Genomic DNA, 16,614 nt, shown 5'->3' with positions numbered 1-16,614 from the left:
CTCTGTGAGGATGAGGATGTACACAACACTGAAGAGGGTGAGGAATCGGTGGATGAGGAGGATGAGGATGACATCTTGCCTCCGTAGAGCCAGTTTGTGCAGGGACAGATTAATTGCCAGCTTGTTTTGTGGGGGCCCAAACGAACCAATCATTTCAGCCATAGTCGTGTGGCAGACCCTGGCGCTGAAATGATTGGTTTGTTAAAGTGTGCATGTCCTGTTTATACAACATAAGGGTGGGTGGGAGGGCCCAAGGACAATTCCATCTTGCACCTCTTTTTTTTCTTTGCATAATGTACAGTTTGGGGCCTAGTTTTTCAAACTGCCATCCTGTCTGCCACTGCAGTATCACTCCTAGATGGGTCACGTGTTTGTGCCGCCCACTCGTGTCGCTCAGCATAGTCATCCAGCTACCTCGGTGCAACCTTTTGGACATAAAAACACTATTGTGAGGTGTGAAGTGTTCAGAATAGACTGGAAATTTGTGGAAATTAAGGTTATTGAGGTTAATAATAGCATAGGAGCAGAAAAACCAACACATTCGTGATTTTAGCTGTTTTTATGCTTTTTGAAAAAAAAATACAGATCCAAAACACAAAACCCAGAACCCAAAATACGGATGGGTGGTTTTGGCAAAACCAATCCAGATCCAAAACACGAAGAAAGATCCAGATCCAAAACCAAAACACAAAACACGAAAAGTGGCCGGTGCACACCCCTAATACATACACATATATACACACTAACACATACACAGTATACACATGCAGCACCTTGCTAGATGATGTCAGAGTGTGTTAGGGTGTTCTGGAACCTTACTGAGTAAGGATGGATTGTTATGGTGTGTACACATGGTACGAAAAAATGCACGTTATGAACAATAATGATATTGATCATATCATATCGTTATCGTTCACATCATGCATTTTTCGGTGCATCCAACCCACCAATGACCTGTGATGTGCGGGCACGTACGGACGATAAAGATAACGTCCATCGACCGTGCATGCAGGCCAACCTGGTTGATATCGACCAGGTTACTATAAGGACCCGCGATCGTTGATTGCGGGTCACTGGCCGTCGTTGGTGGGTTGCTGGTGTGCTGGATGATCGATATCGATCACCCAGCACACCAGGAAGGTACAGGGAGACCGTTCAGCGATATCGTTATCGCTGACGATCGTCCCATGTGTATGCACCACAACAATTTGGGTTGGTTCTCATTATTCTTTAGAATTACCAGGGAGGTAAGGAGGATTGCTTCAGACACAAATAAGTATTTCTGTTGTTACCAAATAACTTTCAATTTATTTTAAAATTTGGTTCTTCAGTAAAGTTTGGGTAACCACAGTTACAACAACAATTTCTCAAAAATATGTTTATATATTTATAAAACATTCCAACAATAAATAAACCTGTTTATTGTGCTGGAACTCCAGATCTGGAGCTATATGAATTGAAAGGTTAGTATTTTACAAATGCAGCAATCCGAATAAAATTCCTTTTCCTCTACTGCAACATATAACATAAACACATTACAATCATATCTCTCATTACACTTTCTTGAAATTATTCAGTTCCAATCTCAATGCATAACAGTGTATACACATAGGGCCTGATTGAGAGCCGAACGCTCTGACCAGAGCGCTCGCTCTGAATCAGGGCCCTCCTACCTAAAATGGAGCGGCCACCTGCAGCTGGTTCCAGCCGGTTCTATGTCATGTGACCTCCTTCTGGCTAACCTCTCCATTGCTCACTCCTCCTCTCTTCTGTGAGGGGGAAGGGGGTCAAATATATGTGAACTAGAAATACATTTAAGATTAACATGCAGACAGACTCAAAGAGTATATAGTAGACATGTATATACATATATTTGACATAAGTACCAGCATGGATAGGGACACCCAGGGTCTGGGGTACCACACCCACACTAACACATACTCATACCTCCCAACTGTCCCGCATTCAGCGGGACAGTCCCGCTTTTCTGGGACTGTCCCACTGTCCCACCCGTGGGCCGCAGTGTCCCGCGGTGGGGGGGAAGTTGGGGAGAGCACATACCGCTGCTCTGCATAGCAGAGCAGCGGGTGTGCAGAAGGAGAACTAATGCCGTGCGCATGTAGGGAGAGCCTGGAGGCTGGCCAGCATCTCGGAGAGTGCTGGGCATGCCCCCTATAATGATATAAACGGGGGTTTCCATTTCCAATAGGCACGCCCCTTCAGTGAAGCCCCACCCCCTTTTCGGGCATGCGCGCCGAGGGCGCGCAAAGTGTCCCTCTCTGTGGAACACAAAGGTTGGGAAGTATACATTCTGCATATACAATAACACATATATACACACAAAAACACATATATACACATATATACACACTAACACATACATACACAAACAGTACACATACACACTTGCATGCAGGAGCTGCTGGTTGCTAATGAAAGCGGACAGCTTACATAATTAGGCCCCGCTTGCCATATTGGCTCCACCCCCACTTCGGCAGGTGTACTAGAAGTGGGGGCCCCTCTGTGTGTGGGGGCACCAGGATGACCTCCCTTGTCACCCCCCCCCCCCCCCTTAATCCGGCCTTGTACAAGGGCATGTAGGAAATATCTAATAACATATCCTAAATGTCAGTTTTGTTTTTCTTCACTACATTACAGAACAGGCTAAATCGATTTAATTAAGGTGTAACCACATTTAAATGTAATCTTTCAGTTTGCATTGTATCATACTTCTACATTCTCACTGAAGTATAGAATAGATTGTTGGCACATGTACTGTAGTAGCAAAGTCTTACTTGTTAGGGAAGGTGTCCCTGAGTCAGAGACTTCAATGAGCAGTATATGCCTGAACTGCATCCCAGCAAATTCCACATCATCATATTCTAAACCTTCAGGTCCAGTCTGCTTAGAATAAAAATGTAGCAGAATAAGCCAAGTTATTATAATACTGTTTTCTCATTTTTGAGTTTTAAATTAAAATAAACTTAATTATTAATGATGTGATGTCTTTGAAAATATATTTTTGTACTACTTGCTGTAATCTTACTAATCATATAGGCTGACATATCAGTTCATTTACAAAGCAAAACAGAGTTAAGGGTTTCCTAGCAAAGTAGAGCGGGTCCCTCATTTTGTACAGATGTGCAGGAATTAGGTTTCCTTTTGTGGAGCAAGACAATTAACATGAGAAGAAGGGGCAGAGAGGGTGCAGTCTGAGAGGTGTCCCATGTCATGTGGAAAATTCCACTCTGTGGCGGCGATAGCTATGCCGACACAACATAAGGATGCCTACTTTACCTGACACACATCCGTAATGTTTAGCAAGACTGCGAAACCATCGGTACAATTGAGCACATCGCAGCCTCACCCACACTTGCTCAAGGTCAAACCTTACTCAGAAATTGCTAACTTCAGCGCACGCCATGAGTCCTCAGGCTAGGTATGGCATCGCAGTGGATAATTTATGCATGCCCCTGTAATGGCGTTCAAATGCACTGGCACGCCTGCGTTTCGCTGACCACCACCCACAAATGGTACTTCCTGTCAATCACTCTGCGATAGGTCTGTGTAGTCGCTGAGATCGCAGTCCGGATCGCAGTGCCCAGTTCGCGCACGCGCACTGTGATGCATATGCATGCACAGTACGCAACAATCGGCCAGTTGCGTGCGTATTGGCAGTTGTGATCCAAGCTGAATCAGGACCTTAGACACATCTCTTGGTAGTGGAGGCATCTCCTGGGAGCAGAGGGTAGCAGCTTTGCAGTGAGCATCAGGTGTGGTTCAATAGTGTAATGCAGCACAACACAAGGTAACGCTAATGCATATTATATTTATATTATTACTTTTTATTTAACACCAATATATTAAGTAGCTCTGCACATTCTCCTAGATCTCAGTGGAGTTTGCTAACCAGTTTCCATACCATAAGCACACAAACCCAAATACCCTATATACACATGCAAGCACAATAAGGCCAATTCAGCTAAAAGACAAAGGGCCAAATGTAATAGGGTGTCTGTTTTTGTAAATTGCGAGTTTGGTGCTAAACTCGCAATTTTTCACAACTCTCCAATGTAATAGGGGTCAGTTCACTAAAACTCGCATTTTTCAGAGTTACTAAAACTCTCCATTCTCAAACTCGCATCCAGATGTTTTCACATTGAAAACAATCAACTCGCCCAATGTAATAGAATGTCTGTTTCAGACTCGCAAAAAAAAGATTACCAAAAGTCCCCAAATACTAGACCTGCTTCAGGCTAGCGAGTACATCATGAGATATGTACATGTTTCTGTGTGTACTTATGTAAAATGTTTTTAAATAAAAAAAAAATTATGTGCACCCCCTCCCCAAAAGCATAACCAGCCCCGGGCTTTATAAAGCCTGTTCTGGTTCTAAAAATACAGGGGACAAAATGCGTAGGGGGCCCCTGTATATTAAGAACCAGCACAGGGCTTTGTTGAGCTGGTCCCTATTCTGGAAAATCAGGGGACAAAACCAGTAGGGGTCCCCTGAAAATTCCAGAACCAGCACCGAACTCTGTCTAGCGGGGGGATAATGCCACAGCCAGGGAAAACCTTTCACCGGTTTCCCCGGCCAAAGCATTATCCCTAACCGCTAGTCAGTCCAGTCCGGGGATCCCTGGGGAGTTGAGGACCCCCCCCCCAATAAAGGGGTCCCCCTCTCCAGGGCACCCCAGGCCTAAACTGATAGCCCGGGGCTATCCCCGGCACCCTATGCCCGTGGGTCCCGGGTTGATAGTGTTAGTGTAAAGTGTAAAAATAGTTTCCATATTGTCTTTAGTTGTAGAACCACAAGTACCAGCAAGCCTCCCCTGCATGCTGGTATTTGGAGAACCACAAATACCAGCATGCGGGGCATTACGGGCCCGCTGGCACTTGTAGTTCCACAACTAAAGAAATACTTGTAGTTCCACAACTAAAGAAATACGTAATAAACAAACATACACCGTGAAAGTATAATTTTAATAAAACATACATGCACACTCACACTCACACATACTCACCTAGTATCTGAAGCAATCCATAGGGGTACCTGAAAAAAAAAATCCATACTCACCTCTCCTATGCGTCGATCACGTACACTGGCAATCCAGGGGTTCAAATAAAGAAACGCAAAAAACCCGATCCATGCCGGACTGAGCAAAGGTATGTGTGTACACATACCTTTGCTCCACGTAAATGACCGGGGCACACGTGTGCCCCGTCAGTGAAGGGGCCGCCAGCCAATCAGGGAGCATCTCCGTCGGAGCAGCTCCCTGATTAGCTGAATGTGGCCAGCCTGTGTCTCCCATAGACGTCCATGGTGAGAAATCCCCATTGAAGTCTATGGTGGGAACCGCTACATCGTAGCTGCAAGATTATTTGAGGTTAATCTTGTGGTTACATCAATGACACATACCTTTGCTCAGACCGACATGGATCGGGTTTTTTGCGTTTTTCTATTTTAACCCCTGGATTGCCTACTTGGAGAAGTGGACGCGATCTACGCATAGGAGAGGTGAGTATGGTTTTTTTTTTCAGGTACACCCCTATGGATTACTTCGGATACTAGGTGAGTATGTGTGAGTGTGAGTGTGCATGTATGTTTAATTAAAATTTAACTTTCACAGTGTATGTTTGTTTATTTACGTATTTCTTTAGTTGTGGAACTACAAGTGCAGCCACCGCCCTAGGGTGCCGGGGATAGCACCGGGCTATCAGTCTAGGCCTGGGGTGCCCGGGAGAGGGGTACGCCTTTATTGGGGGGACTGACTAGCGGTCAGGGATAATGCTTTGGCCGGGAAAACCGGTGAAAGGTTTTCCCTGGCTGTGGCATTATCCCCCCGCTAGAAAGAGTTCGGTGCTGGTTCTGGAATTTTCAGGGGACCCCTACTGGTTTTGTCCCCTGATTTTCCAGAACCAGGACCAGCTCAACAAAGCCCTGTGCTGGTTCTTAATATACAGGGGCCCCCTACGCATTTTGGGCCCTGTATTTTTAGAACCAGAACAGACTTTATAAAGCCCGGCTCTGGTTATGCTTTTGGGGAGGGGGTGCACGTTTTTTTTTTTACACACACACACAGAAGCCATCACGGATCTCACTGATCTGTGATTGCTTCTCTAAAACTCGCACCTTTTAATGCTACTTGCATTAAAAGGTGTCAGTTTACATAGTCCTAAGCTCGCCTAAACTCGCAAATGCAGTAGCCTCAAGCTGAAAAGTTCGCAGGCTATTGAATTTGCGAGTTTCAGTACAAACTCACACTTTTTAAAAGTGCGAGAAAGTGTGAGTTTGTACTGTTACTAAAACAGACTACCTATTACATTTGGCCCAATGTATTAGTATGTTTGTTTAGACCATGGGAGTATATCAAAGCACACATTGAAAATAAACTCTGTACAGATAGCACATGTATGGATTCAATTGCCTTTATAAAATTAATATGGTATTCTCTTTGTAATGAGCATTGAAAGTTACTATAGCATTAATAGATTCTCACCAATTGCAGCAGTAGTTTACTAAGCAGTGGTTACCATTGTTCAGTGGGGAGTTTAAACATGAAGATGATTGGCAGTAAACAGTGACTTAATTAGGCTAGCGTATACAAAGTAATCTAATCTGGTGTCTAGCATAGAAAATTCAAAGTTCAAAATATATCCAGTTGAGAGTCTGCATGGTACAGTCATATGAGATAATGATTTAACTAATGATCACATGATTGTACCATATCTAAAATAAAGGTGAGCTTTATTATTGCAAATACAGTAAGTGGATTTAGCAGTGTGCAGAGAGAGGCAATATTATACCTGCAGTGTAACTAAATTACAGTTACTCAATTAAGTACCACAAATGTACTGCGCACGTGCAGATCTGGGGCTGCGATATTGCTCACAGTTTGCCCACAAATTCTGCATTTGGAGGCGGCAACATGGAGCATTCCAGAAAACTGGGGTGTGACAGACACAATTTCTGGGTGTGACGAAGCCAGTGGATGCATCCTTGGACGCAGCTTCACTGGCCCAGCAGTGTGATTTTCCCGGACATTCTGAGTAACCTGAGGGTTACTCGGATGTCCAATGGTCATGCAGTTCATCAGAGAAGCCGACAGTGAGAGTCTTTTTACTTAAGATGCCTCCTGCGGCTGTTGCAGATTTTAGAACAGTCGCTGCGTACAAAGGGCCTTACTCAGAGACGGACGCTATGCGATCGCAACTGCGTTTCTGTATGAAACGCAGTTGCAAAAATATGCAAACGTTAGCAAAGATCACAAGAGCATAAATACGCCCACTACTGCCTTCTCGCCTGCGTGAGACTACACATACCTACGTAAACATCGGTAACATCGAAGTTCATCGGCGCCCATTTTACCTAGACCTGCCGCAGGCCAGGGAGCTCTTCTGCCATGCAGAGCTGTGTATGCAATTGTAGTGACTAATTTATGCACGCCAACGTAACGGTGTTCAAACGGCCAGGCATGCCTGCGTTTCGCTAGCCACCCCCTGTCAACACCCCCAAATGGTCACTTCCTGTCAATCAATCTGCAATGGGCCTCCGTGGTCTGCGTGAATGCAGGGCGATCGCACTGCTGCTTTTGCGCACTGCGATGCATACGCATGCACAATGGCAAACAATCGCTCGATCTGCGTACGATTTGCAGTTGTGTTCATCTCTGAATCAGGCCCAAAGACGCAGAGGTTGTACTACTTAGAGACCATTTTTGCTGGATTTGGATTTGGCTCTGATTCATCGTCCGGTTTTGGATTTGGATTTGCCAAACAACTGTGACTGGTTTTGGACTTGGATTTGCATTTTTTACAAAAATTGACAAAAAGCTAAAATCACATAATTTGGGCCTTTTTTTGTTCCTAGAGTATTATTATATTAACCTCAATAACATTAATTTTCCAGTCATCTCCAGTCAATTTTGACCACCTTTCAGGCTCAGCTCACAATATTGTTTTCACCAATAATTTGGCAAAGGCTGCAGCGAGCTGGCTGGTTACTAAGCGACAGCGCAGCGGCACAAACACCCGGCAGTTTATAGCACATTTATAGTTTATAGCACATCATTGCCACACAGTAGAAAAGAAAAGTGGTAGAAGATGAAATTGTCCTTGGGCCCTCCCAACACCCTTATGTTGGATATTAAAAAGGACATGCACAGTTTAACAAACCAAGCACTTCAGTGACAGGGACTGTCACTTTTGTCGGTGAAGTACTTGGTTTGTTTGAGCCCCACAAAACAAGCTACCAATGGGTTTAAGGCAGCCAAGCTAACAGCTCTATTGTGGCAAGATTTCATCGTTATTGTCATCCTCATCCCCATCAGTGTGTATGTACATCATCCTAACACAATATTAATTCATCCCAGCTGGAATCCACCATTACAGGTACCTCTGTATTTTTTTGACATAGTTGGCGGTAAAGGTCTTCCTCGTGGAATTTTCAGTTCATTTTGATGAACATCATCTTTTCCACATTAGGAGGAAGTAGCCTCCTATGCCAGCTGTGCTGAAAACTCTTTCTGAATACACACTGGAGGGTGGGAAGCTTAGGGAATGCAAAGCTAGTCTGTACAAGTCTCCAAATTACATTTTTGGGCTGTATTCAATTGCCAGCGAAAATTCCCGGACTTTTTGCATGCCACAGTTTTTGCCGTCATCGCCAGTTTTGGCTCCGCAAAAGTATCGCGCTCGTCACCGCTATTCACCCTATTCAATTGCAAAGGACGGGAAAATGTGTCCCAGCGAAACTCAAACAGGTGAAAAGACCTATTAGATTTGGGGAAATCAGCCTGACACCCCCAAAAGATGCACCGACATGGGGGATCACCGACATGGGGGATCACTATGGATACCCCCAAATAGTCCTGCTGGAGGTATTTCGGTGCTTAAAGGCTCTCAGTTGGTGCTATTTAGCGTCTTTGCACAAGTGGTGAAGAATAGCATTTAGGAGGGTTTTTTTTTGCAAAAATAAAATGTCCCAGCAAATTTGGGGTACATGAACATGGGTGCAAGCATAGTTAAAATTTCCTAAAGTGCATTTTTAAAAACTTAAAAAACACACCTTCAGCATGCACCTGCAATCTAAAAAAAATCATGGGCATACTTGGGGGACCCCCTGGATTCGATTTCGCTAGTTTTTAAGTTTGTCCCCCAACTTTGTTTTTTTCAAAAACGAAAACTGTTGTGGGGTGATCTAAAGTAATTTTTACACTTTTTTTGAGGCAGTTTACCTTTGGGGAACTGTACCAAGGCTGCAGGGGTGTTGCCACAACTTTGCACCCCAAACCCCCAAATCTGCCTCCTTTCGTAGGTGAATCTTTCCCGCTGGTAAAAAGGTGCAGACTTTTCACACCGGCGGAAAGTCGATGGAATTGAATATGGGGAAAAGTTCTCGCCTGGCGAAATTACGTCACTGGCGAGAACTTTTCGCCGATCTCATCTTTTTGCCGGCAGTTGAATATGGCCCTTTGTCTTTCCAGTAGTCCAAGGGACTTTGTGACATGACTATGTGTATAGTGTCTTGAAAATAATCCTTCACCATTCTTTGGATGGTGATCCTATCAGATGGAATGGCACTAGCAGTGAAACTATTTTTTGGCAATTTTTTTAGACCCGACCAGATCTCACAAATTGACTCCTCTGCACCACTACTGGATCTTTTGGAAAAGCTGAGTTTTTTCCTGGCAGCTGCCGGAGAAACTGAAGGTGGAGATGTCTTTCTGTTGTGTACCACTTGAGCTGCCAACTTGCTCACCAGGAGCTCTGTGCATCTTTTAAGATCAGGGTCAGTTGGAAAGAAAGACACAACATACTACTTAAACCTAGGATCAAGCATGGTTGTCAAAATGTAGTGATCCGATTTCAATATTGGTAACCCTTGGATCCTGGCAAAGCGAGCAAAGGACTTGATCTACAAGTCCGACATATTTAGTGAAATCACTTTGTTTAATCTCCTCCTTTCTCGGCTGATTTTCCAAAAGCCTAAATAGGGGAATCACCTGTATCAAGCTAGCAGTGTCTGAACTCACTTCACAGGTGGTTACTTTGAAGGGTATGAGCACCTTGTACAAGACAGAAAGCATTCTTAACTGCGCTGGACTAAGGAACACTTCCCCTCCTGTCCCAATGTCATGGCTTGTTGTATATCTGTGGATGGGTTTTTTCTGTTCATCCATTCTATGAAGCATATGAAAAGTGGAATTGCACCTGGTTACCACCTCTTGCTTCAGTTGGTGGCAGGGCAAATTCAAACATTCTTGTAGCTGCTGCAATCTCCTGCATGCTGTGGCTGAATGGCGAAAATGTCCCAAACTTTTTTTGGCCACAGACAGCATCTCCTGCATGCTCCTGCCATTTTTTAAAAAAAACCTTGCACCACTAAGTTGATCGTGTGAGCAAAGCAGGGGATGTGTTGGAATTCACCCAGCTGTAATGCTTTCACAATATTTGTGGCATTATCAAAAATCACAAATCCTGAGGAGAGTCCAAGTGGTGTAAGCCATATTACTATGACATCCCTTAGTTTTTCGAAGAGATTGTCAGTGGTATGCCTCTTAATGAAGCCGGTGATACACAGAGTAGCCTGTCTCTGAATGAGCTGGTGTTGTTTGTTAGATACTGCTTCTGCTGCTACTGAAGACGATTCACCCACCCAGTGGGTTGTCACAGTCATGTAATCTTTAGTTTGCCCACTAAAACTGATCCACATATTTGTGGTAGTACAATGACATATTGTAGGCCAATAGTTTTTTTAATGTCTTAGTACAGTTGACGAATGACTTTTCGGGTAAATGAAACTGAGATGGAATTTGGTACCAGGGACACAGGATGTCAATTAACTGTGTGAAATCCACTGCAATAATGGTGACTATTGGAAGCAGATCTATTACTAGCATAGCTGTCATGGCATCAGTGATTCGCTGTGTGATTGGATGAGAGCTGTCGTACTTGGTTGCTCTTTCAAAGGATTGTTTAACAGTCAATTGTTTTGTGAAACTACTACTAGTAGTCTTCTGGGTTGAAGATCCACCCCCAGCAGCAGCAGCAGGCCTAGAACTCAAGGATTCTTCTGAGGAATCCTGGATAGGGGAGGAGTCTCATAACCTTTACAAATTGGATGCAGGACTACCTCCGATCATTTCTGTGGATATTATGGATGAAGGTGTTGGCGGTAGAGATTGCAGGTGCTGGAATCTAGTTGAGAGAAGGGAGCTAGCTGATGCTGGACTGCTTCTTGTTATTTTTTTAGCACCAGTTTCTGATGTTATCAAAAACTTGTCATGGGCTCACTGCAAATGAGGTAACAGGGTGGAGGTTCCTAGATGCTTAATGTCCCTACCTCTACTTACTGTAGTTCCACAAAGGCTACAGATGGCTTGACAAAAGTTGTCAGGATTCGGGTAAAAATAATTCTACACATAAGAGGTGGATTTGTTGGTCCTATGCCCAGTCATGACAATGGCTTTCTTCTTATCATGGCCAAAAGCTGCTACCACTGGTGCCTGACTTACACAAACAACATCCTCATCCTCAGCATCCTCATTAGTGCCCGCATCAGCTACACAAATATCTCCCTCATCCTCTTGCACTTCCTCGGTGGCATCCTCAATTTCTATGTCATCAGCTATACTTCTGCTGCTCATCCCCACATTTGCAGAGGGAGCAGAAATGGTGGAAGGTGGCATCTCTGTGTGTACAACAGTATCAGAAAGGTCAGGCTCACACATAGCACTCATGGACACACTTAGACTCTCCTCAGGAATTTGTGTTTCTGAATGCACAGTTTGCTCTATTGCCTTTGTGGTTTTAATTCTTTTTAAATACCTCTTCTAGACTCTAAGTGAAAAGGTCTTGTATCATCATGAGAGACAGAAAAAGATGCCTCACTGAATGTTGCAGAACCACCACTCAGAAATAAAAGCCAAGGCCTGAGTCTTTCCTTGCCACTGCATGTGGTGAATGGTATGTTGCCAATTTTATGTTGTTCTGCAGCAAACTTTCCCTTTGTTAGAGGTGCTTTTTTCTAACACTGTATATTGTTTTTTTTATTTAAGATGCCTTGACTTAGACCCTCTATGCCCCTAAGCATCAGTTTTAGTAGATGACATTGAAGGACTAGTATCATCATCATTACTGGTGGCAGCAGCTGGAGTGCTAATATTTGCTTGCTCCTCTCTAAACAGATCATTATCCATTTTTCAATTTGCAGATGCTCTGGGGTAATACAGCGTACTGAGGTGAAGTGCACACCACAGATATAAGAGTTTTTATTTTTTAAAGCTGCTCACATTGAATAGAGTCAGATTGCTTTTACACACACGCTCTGGGGTAATACAGCATACTGGGGTGCAGTGCACAGTACAAATACAACAATTATTATTATTTAAAGCTGGCAGCTTGGTTCACTCTACGTAGAGTCAGACTGCTTTACACACATGCTCAGGGGTAATACAGCTTACTGGGCTGCAGTGCACAGAACAGTCCGCATACAACAGTCCGAATAATTTTTTTACATTTTTTTTAGTTTTTTATTATTTTAAAGTTTTTGCTGGACAAATAGTCACAATGTGAACACAGTGGGTGTGGCCTGTGGAGTCAGTGCAGCACCACTGTGATGGAAATTAATTAGACTAAGGGGACTGGACACAGATTTCCACTTAGATGGACATAGTGACAGCACAGCTCCATAGAGATGGTCATAGCCCCAGCAGTACAGCCCCTTAGAGAAGGAACCAGCCTCTTAGAGATGGACACAGCCCAAGCAGCACAGCCCCTTATAGATGGACAGAGCCCCAGCAGAACAACCCCTTAGAGATGGACACAGCCCCTTAGAGATGGACACAGCCCCACTTGTAAATTGCAGAGCAGAGCGCAGCATGCAGAAGTGTGACTGGACTGGCGCCAAGTCTCAGCTCCTTATATGAAATCCAAACCCCGCAAGAATGCAACACCAGGAGGATAATGTCCGGCCTCGATCTGACATCCGAGTCTGATGGAAAACCTCGAGCCAGGACTCAGCCGCAGCTCGGAATAAGAAGTTCAGAGCCATCCGGATTCAAGGTAATCCCAACCGCTCATCTCTAGTATACTGAGTCTATTTCCGGATCAGCACTGTAAATAAGCACTGACAATAAATAAACACACGTAAGAGTATACTACTGTATTTAATGTAGTTTTTTCTATTGCTTTCTTGTGCAGGGATAGATTATACTGTATGATATTAGTTTTAAAGCTTATTTCAAGGTGGCTCATTGGTTAGCAATCACTGCTCTACAGCTTTGGAGCCATGAGTTTGATTAAGCAATTGGCAATATCTTGGTGTACAGTAGTTTCTTTGTTCTACACGTGTTTGCAAGGATTTCCTATGGGTACTTTACTTTCTTCCCACAATCTAAAACATACTGGTAGGTAAACTGGCTTTTTACAAAATTGGCCCTAGTGTCTGTGTGGTTGTGTGGTAGTGAATTTAGACTTTAAGCTGTACTGGGAAAGAATATATCGTTAAGATGAATTAACACCAACCACACAATCACAATTTGACTACAACTCAAAAGATCTATTAAAAAATTAATGAATGAAATTTCTGATTTGAAGTTACTTATGTTACACTTATCAGCTGCAATAATGTTTATGAGACATTGAAAGTATGAACACAGTAAATACCATACTCACAGTAATTATATTGTCGGTGAGTTTAAATTTATTTGCTGAAAAGTCATCAAGAGGATTCATACTATATTGCAAAACATTATTTGTTTTGTCTATGTCTTTATCCACACATTTGATTTGTAGCAATTGGATGTTAATGGGTGTTGTTTCAGCAACTTGAATCCTAAAGGAACAATTACATATTACAGTGATAAAGTATGTTCATCATATAGTACACACGTTATTTCAATATACAGTACAAATAGGCTAGGTAAGTGTTTTGAGTGCTTAATGTGCTAAGAGGGGTTTTGGTGTCATTTAGAAATGGCAGTAGATTGGTTTAGGCATGCTATACGTCTATATGTGCTATATATCCCGGATCTCCCGGGAACATACTGGTTTTAGGGTGTGTATCCTGGCATCCCGAAAATTGTTCTCTAGTCACCCAAGTGTCCCGGATTTTGAGGAGGGAGGCTGAAGAGGGGCCACGGTGTGAGGGCAGAAGATGGGCCGGCCTGGCAATCATCAGTGAGAGCGGAAGACTGGGAAGTGAGGCTGGGGTCTGCATGGTCAGGTGATGCATGAGCGTCATGTGTACCCATGGTCCCTGGTGGTCAGCTGCATGTGATGATGTTAACTGTGGATGCCCATTATTTTCTTCCTATCTGCCGTGCATCAATTCTGACTCTGCTGTTGGACTGGAAGAGTTACTCCATCAGATTTGCAAAGACCCAGCCAGCCTGAATTCAATGTACCCAGTGACTGGAACACGCACACACTTCTTTGTTGCTACTGCTACATCAACTATTAGTAGTGACAGGCAGCAGCTCCTCCACAAACGCTGTCTACTATATATCAATTTTATATACACTGACTAACATAACGTAACACTACAACACTGTCCTGTCACATTGTAACTCATACCAGAAAGTGACCTGGCCTGTCCACACAGTGACAGGAGTCACTCACTCAGAGTAATAGACAACAGTTAGGGGTAAATTTACTAAGAATCGAGTCTGATCGAGTTTTTTTTTTTTTAAACTCGATTTGCATTGCCGAAACTTGGGTGATTTGAGGCTTCTGAAACTCCCAAATCTACTAAGATGTGAGTTTAGCTGAGATCGAGTTGGTTGATGGTGAAGCAGATCGAGATTTCTCACCTGAGTAGCACATTACTCACCAGAGTAGCAAGTGTCTTCTCCCGAACAAGCAGCCCGCACATATCAGTGAGATATGTGAAGGCTGCTTGTGTGTTCTTCCTGTTTAAAAAAGGGTTAATATTTATTAAAAAATTACGTATGGTCCTCCCCAAAAAAGCATAACCAGCCCCTAACCACTCAGCCAGTCCTGGTTCCTAAAAATACAGGGAAAAAAACGTGTAGAGTTCCCCACATATTTAGGAACCAGCACCTGGCTGCTGATAAGTCCTGGTTTTAAAAATAGGGGGAATAATTGTGTAGGGGTCCCCCTACTTTTAAAACCAGCACCATACTCAAATACAGCAGAGTCTGTCCGGCCAAAGCATTAACACCCCAAGCCAATCAGCCCAAGCCAGGGATCTCAGGGGAGATGGGGACCCCCCCCAATGAATAGGTCCCCCCTCTCCCGAGCTCCTTAGGCTTAGTCTGAAGCCCGGGGCTCTTCCCGCACCCCTGGAGCATTGGGTACAGTGGTAATAGTAGTGTCAAAAATTAGAAACTATTGTTTTTTACAGTGGAACAACAGGTACCAGAATGTCTGTCCTTTGGCACTTGTGGAACTACAAGTGCCAGCAGGCGGCCGGCACCCGTGCTCCCACTGTAAAATAAATAGTTGAATAAACACAGTACACACACACACCATAGAAAGTATAAGTTTATTACATACACTTTACCACACTCACACATACTTACCTACTGCCAGGTGATCTGTCATTTTCTCTAGTAGAAATCCAATGGGAGTACCTGTGTACAAAGATCCTATACTCAGCTCTGCTTGTCTCTGTAGCATCCCCGGTAAGTCCCTAGCACAGCAGACTGTAGCTGTCTATGTGTCACATAGATGGCTACCCGGCTTCTGACGTGAGACCCCACGTGTAAAATGTCAGGAGACCCCACGTGTAAAATGTCAGACCCGCCATTCAATCAGCGGCTGCTAATTCTAGAGATTGCTAACTCTACTGCTAGAGTTAAAGTAAAATAATTGGATGAAGTTGTTTGCAATTATTATCTATCGATAATTTGGTCTTTGTATGAAAACATGCGACTAGCACGCTACGGCGTGCTAGCATTTATTTGCACATCACATGCGAAGGTATTTTTATACATATGCATATTTATACATTTGCACACATTCACATTCACTTATAAAATGGTTCCTACACACTGTCTTTATAACCAGGGTTAATAGAGTTATTTTTAGTTATTAATAATAATGTAAGATATACCTTATAGAGATCTAAGGTTCAGGATACAGAGGAAATATCATGTTTGGTATCATTCTAATTCCCTATTTATTCTCAGACATCCGTTCCAATCGGCAAAGAGATCGCACTTTGCGTATGCAAGTTATGGATGATAGGGAATTAATGATCAGAATGCTATTGTTTGTGTAATATAAATAGACCAGCTTGAACTAGGTTTTTCGGAGGGAAATCATGTCTGCAGCAGTTGGAGATCTGACCCCCACCCTTTGTTGGCACCCTTTGAATTGACCAATGTCCTGCATTACACCAGACTGACCTGAAGCCTGAACCAATGGAAACATGCCAAATCGCCTCCTTTGTTTTCTATGTAACATGAACTGTATATATTATTGAGCTCTGGGACTAGCAAGGGGTCTCCTTTGTGTGACCACAGCTTTCAGGATTGAATGGCTGTTTGCTGGATCCAGAGTGCATGCGTATGTATCGGCTGTACTTATTGTATATATATTATTAACCTGCTATCTTTCATTATTAAATCACTTTGTGCTTTGGAACCA

General features: G+C 43.5%; 1 protein-coding gene across 1 annotated transcript in view; it reads right to left on the bottom strand.

The window, feature by feature from the left end:
• Nucleotides 1–16,614, bottom strand: part of LOC148529241 (cadherin-related family member 4-like) — a 217,735-nt gene that overhangs the window by 54,716 nt on the left and 146,405 nt on the right. The window contains 2 exon segments of the mRNA XM_088468649.1: nt 2,796–2,901; nt 13,678–13,837. Of these exon segments, the coding sequence (XP_088324775.1) occupies nt 2,796–2,901; nt 13,678–13,837 (266 nt within the window).

Source organism: Taudactylus pleione, unplaced genomic scaffold (assembly GCF_031769625.1).
Source record: "Taudactylus pleione unplaced genomic scaffold, aTauple2 ptg000086l, whole genome shotgun sequence".
Taxonomy (NCBI): domain Eukaryota; kingdom Metazoa; phylum Chordata; class Amphibia; order Anura; family Myobatrachidae; genus Taudactylus; species Taudactylus pleione.
Note: the sequence above shows the minus strand (reverse complement) of the source record. Positions and strands in the feature narration are given on the sequence as shown.